This window comes from Zingiber officinale, chromosome 1A (genome assembly GCF_018446385.1).
Source record: "Zingiber officinale cultivar Zhangliang chromosome 1A, Zo_v1.1, whole genome shotgun sequence".
NCBI lineage: Eukaryota > Viridiplantae > Streptophyta > Magnoliopsida > Zingiberales > Zingiberaceae > Zingiber > Zingiber officinale.
In genome coordinates, this window is record NC_055987.1 from 123293316 (window position 1) to 123313484 (window position 20169).

At 36.2% G+C, this 20169-nt stretch overlaps 3 protein-coding genes across 5 annotated transcripts; 1 reads left to right on the forward strand and 2 right to left on the reverse strand.

Moving 5' to 3' along the window:
* The first annotated feature begins 1461 nt into the window (after nt 1-1461).
* On the forward strand, nt 1462-20022 carry LOC122030221 (serine carboxypeptidase-like 18). Of its 3 annotated transcripts, none has more exons than XM_042589404.1 (19): nt 1462-1685; nt 1777-1922; nt 3746-3822; nt 3904-4026; nt 4101-4203; nt 5836-5873; nt 6377-6478; nt 6604-6687; nt 6769-6921; nt 7073-7144; nt 7233-7360; nt 7460-7573; nt 7647-7692; nt 7778-7874; nt 17544-17645; nt 17730-17925; nt 18542-18681; nt 19492-19615; nt 19711-20022. In XM_042589404.1, exons 1-14 carry the CDS (start codon nt 1465-1467, stop codon nt 7859-7861), a joined length of 1491 nt encoding a protein of 496 aa, XP_042445338.1. In that variant the 5' UTR covers nt 1462-1464; the 3' UTR covers nt 7862-7874; nt 17544-17645; nt 17730-17925; nt 18542-18681; nt 19492-19615; nt 19711-20022. The 3 variants fall into 3 exon arrangements, with proteins under 3 accessions (XP_042445338.1, XP_042445331.1, XP_042445344.1); XM_042589397.1 differs by having other exon boundaries at nt 1777-1918; nt 3733-3822; XM_042589410.1 differs by lacking the exons at nt 17544-17645; nt 17730-17925 and having other exon boundaries at nt 1777-1918; nt 3733-3822; nt 7233-7255; nt 7339-7360.
* LOC122030243 (B3 domain-containing protein Os11g0197600-like) lies at nt 16743-17640 on the reverse strand. Its single transcript, XM_042589421.1, has 2 exons — nt 17379-17640; nt 16743-17289 (listed from the first exon to the last, which is right to left on the reverse strand). The coding sequence occupies exons 1-2, from the start codon at nt 17577-17579 to the stop codon at nt 16999-17001; spliced, it is 492 nt and encodes a 163-aa protein (XP_042445355.1). The 5' UTR covers nt 17580-17640; the 3' UTR covers nt 16743-16998.
* On the reverse strand, nt 17656-19553 carry LOC122002466 (B3 domain-containing protein REM16-like; the record flags this gene model as incomplete). The annotated part of the gene is made up of 2 exons (XM_042557647.1): nt 19432-19553; nt 17656-18189 (listed from the first exon to the last, which is right to left on the reverse strand). Coding segments are annotated over exons 1-2 (651 nt in total), but the record flags the coding sequence as incomplete, so codon positions are not given.
* Nucleotides 20023-20169: the final 147 nt, after the last annotated feature.

A 20169-nucleotide genomic window follows, 5' to 3' on the forward strand; every position in this document is an offset into this window, starting at 1 on the left:
TAGAAGAATTTAAGATTCAAGTGTTTAATCATTTCTATAATTGTTTCAAAGTGATTTTGATAATTTAAAATCATTTTGATTGCTTTTAAATAATTTTGATAAGTTGATAGGGAGTTATTTAGGATTTAAAATTTTAAAATTAAGTGTTGATTATAACTTTATACTGTGTAACAGTTAATTAGTAATTTTTATAATTATTTTAAAATAATTTCAATCAATTTTAAAATTAAGTGTTAATCAATCATTTTATATCTGTTAGAAGTTGACTCAAGAGTGAAGACCCATCCATGCAATTATCAATGGTCTTAGGTATAGGTGGAATCACTTTGTAGGCTAGAGAATGGACCATAAATAATAATTGATCTATTTGGATGAATTATCTATAAGGATGTGTTTGGTTTAAGTTATAATTTATAACCTTGATTATATGATTATCGAGTAATCACATAACACTTTGTAGACTAGAGAATGGACCATAAATAATAATTGATCTATTTGGATGGACTACCTATAAGGGTGCGTTTGGTTTAAGTTATCATGTATAATCTTGATTATATAATTATCAAGTAATCACATAACTAAAATTTTGGGGAATAAAGCATAACCTAATGCAATAAAAACTTATTTGTTTTAAGGTTTTAATGAATAATTTAGTTTAATATTTTACTATATTAACCTTAGTTACAAAATTAATCATAATAATAATAATAATAATAATAATAATAATAATATTATTATTATTATTTAAACTCTACAATTTATTTTCATATGTTTCTTAATTTTTATGTGTATTTTTTAAAGTTTTTTTAATTGTTTCACTTTTTTATTTTTTTATTTGTTTACATTTTTTCTATTTTTATTTTTTATATATTTTTAATAATGTTTCTATTTTTTTTTATTTTTTATATATTTGTTTACGTTTTTAAATTTTTTTTTTATTTTTCTATTTTTATGTTTTTTTAATTTTTTTTTCTATTTTCTATTTTTAATCCGTTTTTTAAATTTTTTTTAATGTTTTTCCATTTTTTAAAATTTGTATGTTTTTAACAATTTTTAAATTTTTTTTAATGTTTTTTATTTTATTTTTTATTTTGTTTTACATTTTTTTTATCATATCTTTCTCTTATTCAAAGATATTTTGGATGGGAAATTACCAATTATCTAAATCAATTAAAATTTCCGTTCATAATTCTAAATGGATAACTAAAATTTTCAACGATCCTCAATCAAATGGAACGGAAATATGATGATTTACGTAATTGGAGATGCTTCATTATTATAAAAAAATAAATATTTTTTTAAAGATGTTAATAAATTAATAATATATCAACAACGGTTAATGAAGGGAATCGCGGGCGCGGCTCTCGATGTTATTCTTTTCGCACGAGGTTCATATATATTTTATGCATCTCCAACATCACGAGCGCATATTTTAAGCTCTGCTAATTCCGTAGCCATTCATTTATGTTCTACAGCGCCCCTTTATATTCTGGAGCAAAAGCTGCAGAGGTTAACAAAGCGGCCACACTCGATCAAATGATGCCTTCGCTCCGATCGCCGTCTCTAAACCTAATCCATCTTCTCCGGCCATGTCTCCTCCTCTGCTCGCTTTCCTCTCTCTCTGCCTCCGTCGTCACCCACCTCCCTGGCTACGAGGGAACTCTTCCCTTTCATTTGGAGACGGGGTATGCGAACGCCTTCCAGGATTAAGCTTCATATTCGCCTTTTGACTACTGCGTACGTTCTCCTAAAGCGACGATCTCTTTGCTTACGTAGCTATGTTTCAGTGGACGAACAAAGGGGAGCGGAGCTGTTCTACTATTTCGTAAGGTCGGAGGGAGAGCCGGAGGACGATCCCCTCCTTCTTTGGCTTTCAGGTGGCCCCGGATGCTCTTCCTTCTCTGCTTTAGCCTTTGAAGTAGGTAAGTCTCTAACTCCTTTTGTGACAAAGAGTTCATCTAGTTGACGGGATCATCATTTTTTTTTATATATCATTATTATGGTTTTTGATATAGGCATTAAATCAACGATGGAAATAATTATCCTTCTCTGCCATTTTGAACGATCATGCATATCAGTACTAATGTTCTTAGAAAGTTGACTGCATCTCATCGCAAAGCCATGTAGTAGAATCTGTATCTTGTTTGATGAAAATAATATGAACGAGGGCAATCTCATCCAACACAAAAATGGCAAACACACACCCCACAATAATTGAATGCAAGAGCAATATCATGTGATTCAACTTAAGTTTAAGTTAATAGAGAATCTATTGAATTTCTATGATATGAGAGAAAAAGTATAAAGATACCTACTTAAGTTTGGAGACATTATGTATAACAAAGTCCTCTCTCCATTAAATCCTCCCTTAGCAGTGATTGAGAAATATCAGCAAAACATCTCCTAACTCTCCAGATTTCAAAAGCTTACTATGAGAAGAAATTACTCAATTTATTTTCGTCCACAATAGCCACTGGATATGTCTGTCAGTGTCATCCCAACTCTAGGACACAAACTGAGTTAAAGAATCATATCCCTGAAAAATCCGGTTGAAACACACTGTTTACTTCATTGTTAGAGTGGTTTTTGAGTTTGTGTGGATATAGATGTGAATACTTTTGTCTCATTTTTACTCATCATGAGTTGGAAAAAAAAACATTGGTAATCTGAAGCCTTTCCAGATGTTCTACATTTTCTGCATCTGCACATGAGAGCTTTTTTCCCCTTTTGGTCATTGAGTTCTTTTTTCCCCTTTTAAAGAGCAAATCTTCTTTTGTCCTAGTGATCAAATACTATAATGCAATGGGTGATTCAGAAAAGAATCAGTTGATTAACTGCATTAGAGCTCAATAAAAGTACATTTTTATATAACATTGCACCCAAGGTCTTAGTTATTTGGAAATTAATTCTAATTAGTTCCTTCCTTCCTAGCTATGAACTCCTTTAATATTTAGTTGGTTGTCACTTGTTTGAAATCTTTGTTTTTTTTTCTGAGAGAATAAAAGGCAACTTGCCCACTGAAGATATTAGATAGAATGAACATCTATTTCTTAGAAAACAAATTGATTAAAAACAATATGGCTTTGTCCAATCAGCCAATAGTGATGGCATCTTAGGTAATTATTGGATGACATTACAAGAATTCTTGTCTCCCATGTCAAATAATTGGGAATTTCATCAAAGCCAAATTTGGCACAAGCAAATACCCTTTGTAGCTCAAGAGATTATTGCCTGCGCACATGAACCAAGGAATTCAAGGAATTCTCCTATGAAAGAAGGGAAGCTAGGGAGGGAGTTATTAGTTGCTAACCTACAAAGTCAAACATACAAATGTTCATTTGTCACTCTCAAAATATGTTGGATTGCAGAGTGTTTTCTCCAATGAAACTTCAATGACCCCGGAAGCCAACCTATTCCACACTATATGATCAAATATCAATAATGAGCTTTGGAAGAATGAAGGTTCCATGGGCTAAGCATATATTGTTGAACCCTTACAAATCATCTTCAAGAAGAAGTTGTACACTGAATACTACTTGCAAGCTTGCAGTGCAATCTCTGAAAAGTTGCACACCCAAAGATTTGGAAGCATGATCCAAGTCTTTCTTTTTTATTAATCAATTTCAATCTTTATATGTTTCTTCTGAGCAAAAAAGGAAAAAAGGGGAAGCAGTGTTCTATGTACATATGCTTGGAACATTTACAACTAAGGAATATGATGGAAATCTACAGGTTATCTTTGTAGGTCCGGTAACATTTACAACTAAGGAATATGATGGAAATTTGCCTAAACTAGAACAACGTACATATGCTTGGACCAAAGTGAGATGTTTACCTCCCATCACTTTCCACATTATTTGTTCTTCCACACCTTATATCTCACTAAAACTTATTTGGTTGCAGATTGCAAATATCATTTTTGTAGATTCCCCTGTTGGGACTGGTTTTTCCTTCATTGAAAACCCTGTTGCTTATGATGTGGGGGAGAGGACTTCTATAGCATATCTCTATGATTTCCTTATAAAGGTAGGACATTCCTACGGAGATGAATAAGAAAATTTACACCTGTTTCTTAAGTTTTGATGCACTCTTTTATGTAGTGGTTGATTGACCGCCCCCAATTTCTCTCTTGTCCTCTATACATTGTTGGAGAATCACATGCGGGGAAGATTGCTCCAGCTGTTGCTCAATTAATAGCCGAAGGTGAGTTTATTTCATTTCAAATGACACAAAAAAAATCCCATGATTTTTTTTTTCATGCGCTAGCATTTATGTAATGACATTTTTTCAATTGACTCTATGTGACCTTATTATGGAGTCACTAAGCTGTAAAACAGATTATACTTCACTATGAGACAAATCTATTTCCATATTGACAAATAACACTTTATTTTTCAATCTCACCTGGAAAAAAATCTTTGTTAGCACTGAGCCACCTCCAATACCCACCCTAAGAACATCACCATTAACTATTTTAGGAATTGCCTAAATGCCCCTTATTTTCTATTGTAAGGTGATGAAAAAGATAGTACTTACAAAGTAATTCTTACCCAACCTTTGCTTCACATTTTGCTCATTCGATCTCCCTCCCTGTTGTCATTGGTTGTTATTGCTTTAAAAATTGATTGAACATGATACAAGTGATAGCAAGCACAAATTCTTGGTACGATGTAGGTAAAGGCTTTAACTGGATTGGGATGCTCGTCGCTTAGGTTGACATGATACTCCATCAGTTGTTCATTGAGTAACCTGGCCTTAAATAAGTCGTCTATGCCAAGCTTCAGACACGAATTATGCTCCACGAGTTGTGCTTGGCTCAACCTAAAATCATTCCATATTGGGCTCGCTAGATGATTTCATGCTTGACCAAAAGGCCATACTGTGCACTCTTGTGTGGGTGGCCAATTATGACCCACTAAGCTATTTTTCCCCATAAAATTTCATATAAAATTGTATATACCTTCTATCCCTTAAATACTTTTAAGAAATTTTAGATATTACTAAATTACTTTTAACATGCTATAAATATTTGCTTTGGCATTTTTTAGAATTTTGTATTTTTTTTTTACATTTTTGTAAATATTTTTTATTATTAAATTCTCAACCCGACAAGCTTGACCTAGCACAACCATGCCCGAGTTCATACAAGTCTTGGGGTAGCATTATTTGGGTTATGCCAGATAGGGCAATCCATTGAACAACCCAATGACATCTCTAGCAGTAAGGAGGGAAAGAAGAAAGACAAGTGGTGGAGAGGAGAAAGTAAAGGAGTATGTGGTGGGTAGGAGCAAGAAAGGAATACACAAAGAAAGGAGAGGGAATTCTCATGCGTTGATATGAAAATTGACCTTACCACATGCGAGTATGCTTTGATTTTCACTTTAACTCACATATGTCCTTTTGCTTCATTTTTGCCCCCAAATACTGGACGCCACTCATGTTTTCAATCAACATAGGACATGCATTTGCCTAGGATGAGAGCAAATTGGCCAAAATATTTTGTGTATCTGAGTTATTTTCTCCTAAAGTAACTAAGAAAAAGAAACTTGTGATTGTGTGCCAAACAAATCATGGATGCACATGGTTTATTTCAGGTATATAATAAATTGAGGATCTTTTAATTGAATTGATGGGATAATTGAAAAAGAAAGAAAGAAAAGAAAACCCATCAAAGTCATGAGTCAAATTGGCTTTTTATGAATTTTAACAGTCAAACTTATACCAAATGCAATTTGAAAACACGCCCTTTAGCTATACAGTCATTACTTGAACTTTTACTTCTCTCTGTGAGATCTCCAAATTTATGATGCCAATATGCTACTTGTATTTAATTAGGTATTAGTTCTGGGAAACAACCACTTCTCAATCTCAAGGTATGTCAATAAGGAAGAAATCAAGTCTTTATCAAGAAGAAAAAACAAAGTAACAAGGTACCTGATCAGGTGTTTCCTCATCATATATTAGCTATGAATTAGTACGTTTTGAGTTTTGATGAATTTGTTTCCAAAATATAAATATTATTCACATACAACCATTTAATAGTTAGACATTTTTTAGACATGCTTTAGATAGTAAACATAAAGAAACATCCAAAAAAAAATTTAACAATGCATCTATCTACAAGATTGAGATTCTAATACAAAACAATATCAATTTTCCATGGGAAATGAAAAGGCAAATCTCATGATTGCCAAACTATAGCGTTGCCTTTTGAGATTATAAACATAAATTCATAAATTGGTCCTTTTCCAGAATACTTAAACCGTGGTGATTATGGTAACCAAAGTCAATACTATCATAGTAGCCTAGATGTTGATCTTGCAATTAAAAGAATAAAATTCATATTGGGTCAGCATTTAGTCTTTTCTTTTCGTAGGGTTACCTTCTTGGCAATCCATTCACTGGGGAAAGTATTGACATAAATTCTCGTGTACCATTTGCTCATGGAATGGGGATCATATCTGATGAGTTCTACGAGGTATAGATTGTCAATTTTACAAGTTCCAATGTCCAATGTAAATCTTATACATATATAGTCTATCCATGTAAATCTTCCTTGGATTCTTGCCAAGAAATAATCATAACTATATCTGTTACTTGCAGATGTCACAAAAAAATTGCCAAGGCCAAGACCACAGATATCCTACAACTGCGGGGTGTGCTACCAATATAAAAACTTTTGAAGAGGTTTATTTATCAGCTTATTTGTTATGACCTGATCCACTCATAATTTGCAAACAAAGACTTGATGTATCTCTTTGGTCATAGATTTGCACCGAGATTAGTATGTTCTATATATCGGATCCTCTCTGTGGTGATGATTCCCCAACACAACTTTCAGTAAGCAAGAATACAAGATCATTGCTGGAGGAGCATATGGGTTTACTTAACCCACCATCTCCTCCTGATTTTATATGTAGAGTAAGAGATTCTCTCTCTAGTCTCTATTAATCCCTAATTCTGTAAAAGAAAATTGATTATTGATCCATTAATCATTATGTTCAGAAGCTTAAATACATTTGTTTATTCTTCTCAAGAAGTGATTATAGAATTAGCCATGTCTTTTATTCAGAGTTATGCTTATTATCTCTCGTACTTTTGGGCGAACAACAATCTAACACAAGAGGCACTACATGTCAAGAAGGTAACACTTCTATTTCCATAACTTATCACTTTCTTTTTTTGTTGGCTGCAAACTAATTATAATCAAGGAAATGTTCTCTCTGTTGCAGGGAACCGTGGCAGAATGGTTCAGGTGCAACCATTATCTCAGATATAACTTGTTCAAATATGACCTCCCAAGTAGCTTGCAGTATCACCTTAATCTTACTCGTGCAGGTTATCGAGCTTTGGTTTTCAGGTGAATCTGCAACTTATTATCATTGTTAGCCTCTACCATTGATCACCACTATAATCTATCATGGATCTGTAACTTTCCATTTTCTAACTACTTAAACAGTGGGGATCATGACATGTATGTGCCATTTCTTGGCACTTATGCATGGATAAAATCTCTCAGTTACCCTGTTGTGGAAGAATGGAGATCATGGCATGTTGGAGGACAAGTTGCTGGGTGAGCTTTCTCTATTACTTTCACATTGATATATAATATGTTTATTATCTTAATTATTTGTTTCTCTCCACAGGTACACAAAATTATATTCCAACAATTTGACATTTGCAACTATTAAGGTATTATTTAATCCACCCACATGAATAGAATAGGAAAAACATGCAAGAATATGATCAATGTTGTGGAGTTTTTTGTTTTTGGCAGGGTGCTGGGCATGAAGCTTGCTCATACAAGCCTAAGGAGTGTTTTGCCATGTTCCAGAGGTGGATTTCTGACCAGTCTCTATGACGATGAGGAAGAGGTAGCTTATATTGTCAATTTGAATATTGATGTGTAAAATTAATTTCATGAAAATAAAATATTGAGATATATTGGTATTTAAAAGATATTGTAGGGAAAGATATTTTAAGTCAATTTGTAATTTTATTAATTGAGTCTCCTATTATTGTATATGGTGGAAAAGATGCTTACAATATATTCTATGACATTAATAAAAGGAAATCAAATAACTTCGATTTGCAGCAATATAAGTCAATTTATTTGGACCTTGGGTTCACTTCATTTTGTATACTACTATTCTCAAACACCACTTATCTATGGTGCAAAGATAAGAGGTGGGACAAACTCTCTAAGACAATGAGTGTTAAAATCTCACTTACGGCACATTACATATTGAAAACTTGTGACGTTGGATTATCCGTCCGGATCTATTTGTGCTTTCTGATTTATCCTAGAGGTTGGTGGAAAATTTTAGTGGGGCCAGATTGGGCTGGACTAGGCCGGTCACTTTTAGGATTAGTCGGATCATAAAAGCGGGATACTTGGATTACTAAAAAAAATTGTATTGTAAGATTTTGGGTATTAAATCGTGCCACCTGACATGACCAATAGATTTCATTGTGATGGAACATCAACACAAACGAGTTGTCAACACACTTACCATCACGACTTGAAGGCTTTTATCATATATAGGGATAGTCTCCTTGCTCATAACTACATCGGCCACTGCATTATAACCACAGAATGACACTGATACGGATATATCCCAAGGGCAGAGTAGTAATTAGGAGGGGGAGGAAGGGTATTTTGGTCTTCTCACTGGTTAGGGCTTTAAGGGGGAAATGAGGCACTGTAGCATGGGGGGCTGGTTGGGGTTTTGAGGCCGCCGCCAACAGGAAGGAAGAGGTCTTTCTTCCTCCCTTGCACGCTCCTCGCCAGCGCCGACGCCTGTCGCCGACCATCACCTCTTCTCCTCTACCTCCTTTCCTCCGTTCTTCTTCGGGCCGACGCCGCCAAGGAGCACCGTCGCCAACTCCTGCAAACCGACGTCACCTCTCGCGCCGACGTCGCCTTCGCCACCAGATCAGCACCTTGCCGCCTCCGGCGTCCCCTACAGTGACAACCTCTTCACTCACGGACGGGGATGTTGCTGCCGCCTTCCTCCTTCGCGCCGCAGTCATGCACTCCCTCGGCCACGAGTGACCGTGGCAGGATTGGGCCGTCGCTGTCCTCCATTCCTTGTTGCACACTCACTACCTCCTATGGGCCTGACAGCAACCACTAGGGCCACTCTGCGGCTTTCGGCGAGCTGACCTTGGTCGTCGCCGTGGCTGCCGGTATACTCGGCACAAATCCGACACAGTCACTCACGCCGCCTCGCTTCTCTCTCCCCTGTGAAGGTCGTCACTGTAGGGACCCGCATCACCTCACTGCCCCACGCCAGTTGTCATCGCAAACCCCACGGTCGGATCTGATCACTCTATATTCTCGCCTTCCAATCTGTCAGTCCGATTTTCTGGCTCGCGATCCGCCTAGCAGTCTACCTCTGATGTTGACTGGGCCCATGAGCCCTCACAGTCATTGTGTTCTGACTTGACTTGTGTAATGTTTTATGTCCCGGCCTTTGTGCCGTTTTGTATTCCAGCCTGCGTGCCGAGGTTATATCTTGGCTTGCGTGCTGATGGCATAGCCTGGCCTGCGTGCTGATGACGTATCCTGGCCTGTGTGCCGATGGCATATCTCAGCTTGCGTGCCGATGTCATAGCCTGGTCTACGTACTGAGGTCGCATCCGGCTCCGTGCCGCGTCCATCTCTGCGTCGTCAGATCCAGCTCTCCATACTGATCGGAGTCGTCCACTCTTCCAGGTCCCGACAACTCGAGCAGTGTCCCATCCGAGAGCGTCCCCTGGGCCAGAGTACGTTTTTCGTACTTGCCCCTCATTTATTTCATTATTATATTATTAGTTTGTTATTTATATATTCGTTGAATCTGCCTCGAGTCTCGGGGTACCAGGGACCGGGGCAACCCGACCGCTGGCTGCAGGTAGCGTTGACCAGAGGACTTTTGACGACTTAGTCAACCTAGAAGCCATCTCAGCACGCTCCCCTCCGGGACATCGCGACTCGGTCAACATTCCATCCACCTCATCCGGTGGTCCATCTGACTCAGATTCCGGGTTATCAGACACCATTAAGGGTGCATAAGGCTATAATAATTATAAATGTTGAATAAGTTATTAGATAAATGTTGACTCATGATGATGGCATAATTAGACTTATGCTGAATGACTTGGATTCCTACTAACAAATGAGAAAAATACACAAAAAAAATGGTTGGAAAGTGTTGAAAATAAAATCAATCAGTCAAGATATTAGCATGATCTTAGCGTATTCAAGTTCTACAAATCTGTAGCTTTTAGGAACGTTAGTTAATTATAATTAGCTCTTTCCTTTTTTAATTCCTTTGTATATCTTTAAATACAAGGCATGTAAACAGATTTGAAACAAAATAAAAAGATACAAAATCTTTTTGGTATTAGAGCTACTTCTCGTTTGTTTTAAAACCCTAGCAGTTGATTTCTTTTCTTTCTTTCACCATGTCTGAAGTTCTCGATTCCTCTCCTATTGTGACTTCTAAAACCACTGAAACGAAGAATTCTCATGTTGAGTTTCATCATGTTCAAATACACAATCTAACTCAATGAAGGTAATTTTTTGAGGTGGTCTCAATTAGTTAGGATGTACACCTGAGGGAGGGGAATGATCGGATATCTCACTGGTGAAACCAAAGCACGGTAAAAACAGGTCTAGCTTTTGCAACGTGGGATGCAGAGAATTCCATGATAATGACTTGGTTGATCAATTCTATGGAGGAAGACATTAGTGCCAAGTACATGTGTTACCCCACTACCAAAGAGCTTTGGGATAATATTTGTTAGATATATTCTGATCAAGGCAACCAATCACAAGTTTATGAGTTGCAGTTGCGTCTTGGAGAGATTCGGCAAAGGGGAGATAGTGTAATAAGATAATTCAATACCCTAAAAGGCCTATGGCAGGACTTAGATCTGTTTATTGATGTGAATGGAAAAGTACTGAAGAGTACATTCATCATTGAAAGATGGTGGAGAATAGCAAGGTTTATAAATTTTTGTCTGGATTGAATGTTGAATTTGAAGAAGGGGTAGAATAATTGGCAAACCCCTTCTATCCATTGGAGAGGTATTTTCTGAAGTATGAGGTAAGTCGTCGGAATGCCATGCTGGGCAAAAAGGGGATTGGTGGATCCCTTGGAACACGACATTAACTGTTGCTGATGCTAATGCTCCTCGGTCAACCTCGAGTTTGGTGTGATTACTGTAATAAACCACGCCATACTCGAGATACTTGCAGGAAATTTCATGGGAAATCAGCAAATTTGAAGGACAACAAACCTAGTGACAAAAACAACTCTGGGATTCCATTAGCAAATGAAACTGAGGTCAATTTCTTCACCAAAGAGCAGGTGGATCAACTCTTCAAGCTGCTTAAATCTAATATGACATATGATATTCCTAGTGGTTCTCTTGCATAATCAGGTAATACTTCCAATGTCCTATCTAGCACCTTCAATTCCACACCTTGGATCATTGACTCAGGTGCATCAGATCATATGACAAATTTGTCTTATTTATTTGAATCTTATTTTCCTTGCTCTCGCTATAGAAAAGTTAGAATTGCATATAGGAGTTTTTCACCTATTGTAGGGTCTGGTTTAGTCAAATTTCAGAAAAAATTGAATTGAATTTCGTCCTTCATGTTCCTAAACTTTCTTGCAATATTTTATTTGTTAGTAAGTTATCGAAAGATTCTAATTGTCGTGTCGTATTCTTTAACTCCCACCTTCTGGGATGATGATGGGTAGTGCTAGGATGTTAGGAGGCCTCTACTATTTCGATGACAACTCTTCCTGCAATAAACAAAAAAAATGTGGAACCGTCACATCAGCGGCCTCCTAGAAAAGCTAAGGAAAGATAAATTTTTTATAGTGACGGGCCCCATCGCTGAGCGGCCCTATACTCCAAAAATCCCCGAAGGGATTTTTTTGGGGAGACACAGTTCCACTTTGTTGCTAAGAGGACTCAAACACGGTACCTCAAATATTGCATTTTTATTTGTTGCTAAGAGGGCTCGAACCCGGCATCTCAAGCAACACTGTATCAACATGTTAGCCAGTAGCCACTAGGACAAAGCAACATCAATATAAAAATTGTCCGGGTAAACTTTTTATAGTGACCGACCCCACCACCTTAATGGCTCCATATTAGAAAACCCCTTAAGGGATTTTTTGGAGGCACAGTATCACTATGTTAATAAGAGGTCTCACTGTCAAGAACAGACCCCTCCAAGGGGGATTTATTTGTTGCTAAGGGAACTCGAACCCGGAACCCCAAGCAACACATGTCTCCATGCTTACCACTTGGGATAAGTCACTTCGACAAATGTTTCATGGTTCAAGTAGTAGTTCTAATTCTACCTCTATGAAAAAATTATGCTTTGGCATCATAGACTAGGACATCCTAGTTTTCTGTATTTAAAATATTTGTTTCCTAATTTATTTAAGAAGTTGGATTGCAATTCCTTTAATTGTGATGTTTGTCATTTATCAAAAAGTCATCGAGTTCCATATAAGTTAAGGCCTCATCGTGTATCAAGACCATTTTGTTTGATTCACAATGATGTTTAGGGTCCCTCAAAAATTGCTACTTTAACTAGAAAAAAATGGTTTGTCACTTTTATTGATGATCATACTCGACTTTGTTGAATTTATTTGATGAGTGAAAAATCCGAAGTTGCAAAATTATTCAAAGATTTCCACACTATGGTTGAAAATCAGTTTCAAACTAAAATAAACATTCTTCAAATTGATAATGGTACTGAATACTTTAGCGAATGCTTGGGGACCTTTTAAAAGGGTAAGACATTGAACACCAATCCACTTATCGTATTACTCCTCAACAAAATGAATTAGCTAAAAGAAATAACCGATATTTACTTGAAGTTGCTTGAGCAATGATGTTTTCTATGCATGTTCCAAAGTATTTATGGGGGGATGCAGGTCTAACAGCAAGTTATCTGATTAATAGGATGCCAACACGTATCTTAAATTATATAACACCAAAATTTTTTTTCGTGAAAATAGAATCATTTATGATTTTCCATTAAAGGTGTTTGGTTGTTCTGTTTTTGTACATATACCAAATTACTTGCGTTCAAAGCTTGATCCTAGGGCTGAAAAGTGCATTTTTCTTAGCTATGCTCCTAATAAAAAAAGATACAAATGTTTGAATCCAAAGTCAAAAAAAGTTTTAGTTAGCATGGATCTTATTTTTTTTGGGGGAAAAAGAATCCTTCTTTAAACAAAATGATCTTCCGGGGAGATAGAAAAGAGTGCAGATCAATTCTGACACACATTTGTATCTATGCCGAATGTATTCTTTCTAGAATTCAACCAAAATTTTGAAATAAACCAAGAGACGAGTTTTAACTAATGAAAATAAAGAAAACCTTAATTTATTGGTGCCAAGTGTTGATGATTTACAGACGAGGAGAAATACTACCAAAGATTCCTAATCCTTTGCCTGAGTTTTGTGTTTTTAGACGGAAACGTTTTTGTGAAAACGGTGAGGATTATACAACTATTCCTATGCAAGTTCAATCTTCACCTCCGGAGTTGGGTCAATTGGACACTCAAATTTTTATAGGTAATTCTCCTGTTCCAGCAACCTTCCTGGTGACAATAATATATCTATTGCCATTAGGAAAGGTGTTTAAACTTGTACTAATCATCTTATTGCCAAATATTTGTGGTATCATAAGCTTTCCAACAATTATAGGGTCTTTGTCTTAAATATTACTCACATGTTTGTGCTAAGAAACATCCAAGAAGCTTTAGATCACCCAGATTGGAAGTTAGTAGTTCTAGAAGAGATGAATGCTCTTCAGAGAAATGACACTTGAGAGGTTGTTGACCTACAGGTTGGAAAGAAAATAGTGGGCTACCAATGCGTGTTTACAATTAAGTGCAAAGCTCATGGTAGTGTAGAAAGGTACAAAGCTAGACTCGTAGCTAATGGATTTACACAGACACATGGAATCGACTATCAGAAAACTTTTACACCAGTTGCAAACATAAATTCAATCTGTGTTCTTATCTTTCTGGCAGTACATTTTGATTGGCCTTTACACCAATTAGATGTGAAGAATGTCTTCCTAAATGGAGACTTAGAAGAAGTGTTCATGGAGCTGCCATCGGGATTCAAGGAAAAATATGGCAGAAATAAAGTATGTTGCTTAAAGAAATCTCTTTATGGACTTAAACAGTCACCAAGAACTTGGTTTGAGCGATTTAGGAAGACACTTAAAAAAGTCAGGGATACTACATAAGTGAAGCGGGTCACACCATGTTTTTCATACGCTCTAAAGGATTATCATCTTGATTGTCTACGTGGATGGCATAATCTTAACTGGAGATGATCATGTTGAACTTATAAAAGTTGAAAGAAGTGTTTGCTAATGAATTCGAGATCAAGGAACTAGGAGTATTAAAATACTTCCTTGGTATGAAGTTCGCACAATCCAAAGAGGGTATATTTGTTACACAAAGGAGACATGTTCTAGACCTTTTCAAGGAAACAGGTCTACTCGGTTGCAGGGCAACTAAGACACCCCTGGAGTTTAATATGAAGCTCCAACCAGCCAAACCTGCACAAGTTTGTAGAAGAGATGAATACCAACGGCTAGTTAGGAGGCTTTTCTACCTTTCACATACTCACCCTTATATAGCTTTTGCAGTTACCATTGTAAGTTTATACACTCTCCAGGTCCAACACACTTTGATGCAGCTTACAAAATCTTAAGGTATTTGAGGGGAACTACATGAAAAGGTTTATTGTTTAGAAAACATAGATATCTTCAAGTCAAAGCTTACATTGATGCAGATTGGGCTGGAAGTATCAGTGATAGAAGATCAACTTTCGGCTATTGTACATTTGTTGGGGGTAGTTTGGTTACATGGCGTAGCAAGAAGCAACTTGTGGTCGCTAGAAGTAGTGCCGAGGCTAAGTTTTGAGCTCTTGCTATTGGTGTTTGTTAGACAAATGGATCAAGTGATTATTGGAAGAATTGGGTGTCTCATATTCATTGCCTATGAAAGTATACTATAACAATAAAGCAGCCGTCTCCATTGCACACAATCTAGTTCTTCATGACAGAACGGAGTATGTTGAGATTGATAGGCACTTCATCAAAAAAAAACTGGATAATGATATGTTTTGTATGCCCTACATTCCAACTACCGAACATGTTGCATATATACTCACTAAAGGATTGTCATCAAAACAATTCGAGTATTTGATTGACAATCTGAGTATGGAAGATATCTTCAAACTAGGTTGATGGAGAGTGTTGGGAAGTGTTGAAAATAAAATCAATTAGTCAAGATATTTACATGATCTTAGGAATATTCAAGTTGTACAAATCTATAGCTTTTAGGAAAGTTAATTAATTGTAATTAGCTATTTCCTTTTTTAGTTCTTTTGTATATCTTTAAATACAGGGCATGTAAACTGATTTAAAACAGAATAAAAAGATAAAAGCAACACCCAGCACAATAGGGTAAAATAAAATGAATATTCACTAACAAAATTATTTCTAATATTGCCACTATTTCTGAGGATCTTGTAAACCTCGAAGATCAATTTGGGTCTGGTGATCTAGAGGTCAAAGGAAAGGAGAGAGTGAGCGCAAAAGTGTTGTCGAATAAGAAAAAATATGCATGATATCATATCATAAAAGCAATAGTTTTTTTGGCATCGTGACATCATCATTCATCCCTCATTAATCTTCTTGATTCCCTTTTTTTAAATAATTTCATCACTCCTATATTTCTTCTTTCACAATGTTACAATTTTCTAACTTTATTTTATATAAAAATCAACACAATTTATAAATAGGATGAACGATCCATAATTCATCTATTAAAAGATGTGTCATATATAAAGATGAACGACCTGCAACCCACCTAATACAAGAAAGCATCATATAAAAATATAAAATAGAGAAAAAAAACTCACAATCCATCCATTGATACACAATCCACTCACAACAAAGTACATGACATGTGGGGAAAATAACGGAGAAAGAGAAAGCGTTTGAGGATATTGTTGAAGTTGCTAGCTATAGGTGACTGACAGATGATTAAAGTTATAGATTAGGTTTATTTGAGTTCTTGATACCATCAGCTGCATTCGATGTAGTATGCAGGGGTCAGGTATTGGAGGTTGTAGCGAAGTGAAGTAGCATATAGACCAATCGGATAAGAAATACTAGCTAGGTGCTTGCCATCATCAGGGAGGAAAGAAATCAATCATAGAGGGAAGTAGCTGTTAATGGAGTTGTGATCATCTTTGCTTTCATTGCTAATCTTGGAGAAGAGTGATATTGCAATTAGTCACGCTTGGGAGGTCGATGAGGAAAGTGAAGCGACCTCAATTATGTTGGTTGCGGCAGGTCTTGATGGGTACAAAGTGAATCCCCATCCTAGGGAGATCTAAGTGGTCAATGCATGTGTCTCCCAAAAAGCATGTGGAAGAAATAAAGAAATGTCACAATATGGAGAAGAAGCTATTTTGTTGTGGCGAACATATACTATTGCATGCTGAAAGAGCTGTGGAGAGGCATGATACTTCTATCATGCATAACACTTCCTCCTTTGTTTTTGAATCATCTCCTTATATATTAATTCCCTAATATCTAATCACACAAAATATTTGTCAATCAAACATTCAAAGCCCAAATTAAAAGGAGAATTGAATAATACCTTTGGCATGATTTGAGCTGCACCAATGTCTCATTAAAATTTAGCAAAGTGATGAAATAAGATTTGAACGAAGAAATGATGATAAAAAAAAACACAACCAAAGAGAGCAAAACACTACAATAGCACAGTATGGTTTAGTCTACAGTTTAACCAACTTAACCACCACAAGAGTGGCATGATTAGAGTTACAGCAATGTCTTGTAAAATTAGTAGGGAATTAGCAACTAATGACTTTAGCCTAACAGTTTCAACACTAAAACTAGCAGGGTTGACCATTCTGCCTTCTCTATTTCCTCCCAGATATTGAGACATCAGCTTCTTGTTCCATCACCCTTGGCACTGCTCGGAAGATACTAACCTTGAACACTAAGTTCACATTATCAATGAGCTCAAAATGACACACATCATCCACTTCTAACTCATTGCCCTCTGCAAATTTCTTCCATCCTCCTCCAAACCTGACTGAATTGGTATGCCAGAGATAGTTTAACTTCCAGATATCATCATTCTCTGCCAGCAACACTACATTTCTATCACATTGAGGGAGATTTTCAGCCGCAAATTTAATTGGAAGCAGCTGAATGTTTTCATGAAGGTTAACTGTTAGTAGGAGAAACAAAGAACGATTAAGTTATGCATGAGTTGAAGATATCAATATCAACTCACCAGAAAGAAGTTTTTGTAAACATTTGTGTGCCTCATCACTGCTATGAAAGCTGGATTTGTTGGTTTGAGACGCTTGGCCAAACTTAGAGCTTTTTCTTTCTCTTTAGCAGTTGCTAGCCTCCGGTTTGAATAATCAGACATTGAATATGGTCTTTTCTTGCTTAGCCCTGCAACAAAGATTTTCTGCTGCTCAAGATTCATAGGCTCTGCTGCTGCTTCTTCTGCATCATCACTTCTGCACTTGACTAGGTGGAGGAAACAAAGCAGGTGAAAAATGTAGCAAGTATAACAAACTGTTATTTTTCCTGTAAAACTTACTTGAACTTTCCATCTGATGATTTGTTGGAGCAGTTCTCTTGTTTCTCTCAAGCATTTTCTTGATGGATGTTGCAAGCATTGGTTTATGGCTCGAGGAATTTGGAACATCTCTAATGTAATGTGTTCTAGAGGAGCTGCCTTCAGTATCTTCATTAGAGATTAGTTCTACCTCTGCAGATTCATCCCTTCTGCCTCTTTGAGTTCTTGGAGAATAGTTGTCTCTAATAAAGTAAGCACTATCCTTCTCACAGCCACTCTCATCAAAAATCAACACTCTGAATGTTGCCTCACCAGTGAAATGGAAGACTAGACAATCACCATTTTCTAGCGAATGGTCATTTACGAATTTGTTCCAGCCATCTGTGAGAAATGCATCAAGATTATTTCTCATCAATTTGACGTTCCATGTATGATCACTTGGTGCTACTAGTTTGATCACTTGTTCCTTCTCCTTCAATTGTTTGAAGTGCACCACAAACTTCCTCGGAATCTTCTGAAAAGTTCAAGTGTAGTATTATAAGTTTATAGAACTAAAGAATATCAAAACTGAGAATGAATACTCGTATGTCCTAAATACTGTAACTCGTGACTCATTTTAACAGCAGGGTAGCAACTTGTTAAACAGTACATGCAATTGAATTAGCATTTACGAGACTACACCAATGAATATAATCAGTGTGATATTATAGATTACTTTTAAATAAAATTAAATTAGTAATATGTTTTAATTTCTTGTACTTCATTTGCTGTTTTCACATATTATGCATAATTAAATGCTGTTTTAGTTATCTCTTTTTATAATCAATTATTCTTGCATCATTATGATACCGTGTGCTCTTGTACAGATACGCTATGAACATTGTTTAGCATCTTAGTAGCAGTCCTTGAACCGACAAGAGAGCTTTGCTTATGAAATTATTGCATCATCCGAGCGAACATTGTTAGTCATGGGAAGACAATTCATTTGGCGCATGGAAATTCGAAGGTAAGAAAATAAGTCAAAAGTTACTTATAATTTAAACTTCTACACAAGTTCTTTCAGTCTAATTAATCATGATAAATTAATTTCCCAAAGATCATCTTCCATATTTTGCTTATGAGAAGTAGGAAAAGTTAATTCAATTTTTCTTTAATGATCGCATCTACCAAGAGTTAGGCTGTGTAATGCATGAATCAGTCTTTCTGGCTTGCAACTCAGTATTTTTTTCCCCGTATATAGAAGAAATTCTCTTTAGGGCTTATCTCTGTAATCAGCTTATTGTTTCCTATTTGTCTACTTTAATTGATCCAAATGCTAAAGAAAACAGTTTGGATTATTAGAATATGAAGTATATTTTCTTTCTCTTTAGCAAAAGTTTGGAAGAGTGCAGAAATTGTTTTCATGCTTTTTTTTCTTTCTTCCAACAAAATGTCAAACTGCATGAGTCGAATAAAAATCCATAAAGTCAGGCTGTTTGATTCTTATAAAACTAATCAGTCACCTTCATGGTAGCTCCAATGGAAAACTTATCTAATATTGATTCAGTGATGTGCAGGTTAAAAGATCTCTGTGTTCTTGATCTGATCTAGCTAGAAAATGTAAATATATGAACCTTTTCTTTTTCTTCTTGAACTAGAACATGAACATCTACAGTGAGAAATGAAACATGCATGCATGCTATGTACTATAATTAAACAGTAAAATCACTGAACATTGAGAGGGTAAGGGGGAAAAAACAGTTTTACAATTACTCACAAGGCTGTTTGAGAAATCATCACGCAGAATCTGTAAAAAACTTTTTCTCGTGTCCTCCAGGCATTCCCAGTAGAGGTACTCCTCTAACATTCTACAGTTTCGACATCCTGTCGCCATGTTTCTCCAGGAATCAAGATGAGGGCTGCAACTGCAACTATCTTCACTTCACGACTTTCTTCACCAGGTACGAAGAAAATGCAGTGAGCAATGTTCACCTCACTTCTTCACATTTCTTGTTTCTTGTTTCTCTAAGAAACTGGGCAGTTGATGCTTTGACAGGAAACAGTGATCGGAAATAGCCATGGTCCTGGATGTCATTATCTGGTTTCGCTATCTCAGGAAAGGGATTTCAAATTCTCACCAACTCTGCTGCATAAAGCTATTTATTCAACGTCACGTTGCAGAAAATCAGAAACGGAGCTGAGTTATCAGCCTGCATGTTCTGCTCCTACCAAACCTCCTTCCTTCCTGTGAAATAAAGGAATCCCTCTTTTATGATTCGCTGACAACACAGTGAGATTTGGTTAATTATCTATACTCTGTTAATTGCTTTGGTTTATAGCAATAATTAATCTTCAAATTTTAACTCAAGTGTATTGGTTGATAGCTCTAATTTGCAATCGCTGTGATTAGAAAACCATGCAAGAAAGTGTGTTATCCCATGCAATCAATCCATGCAACATCTGAGAAGATCGTATGTGAATTTTAAGGCCTTCATTTATCTCATTTAAAATTTAA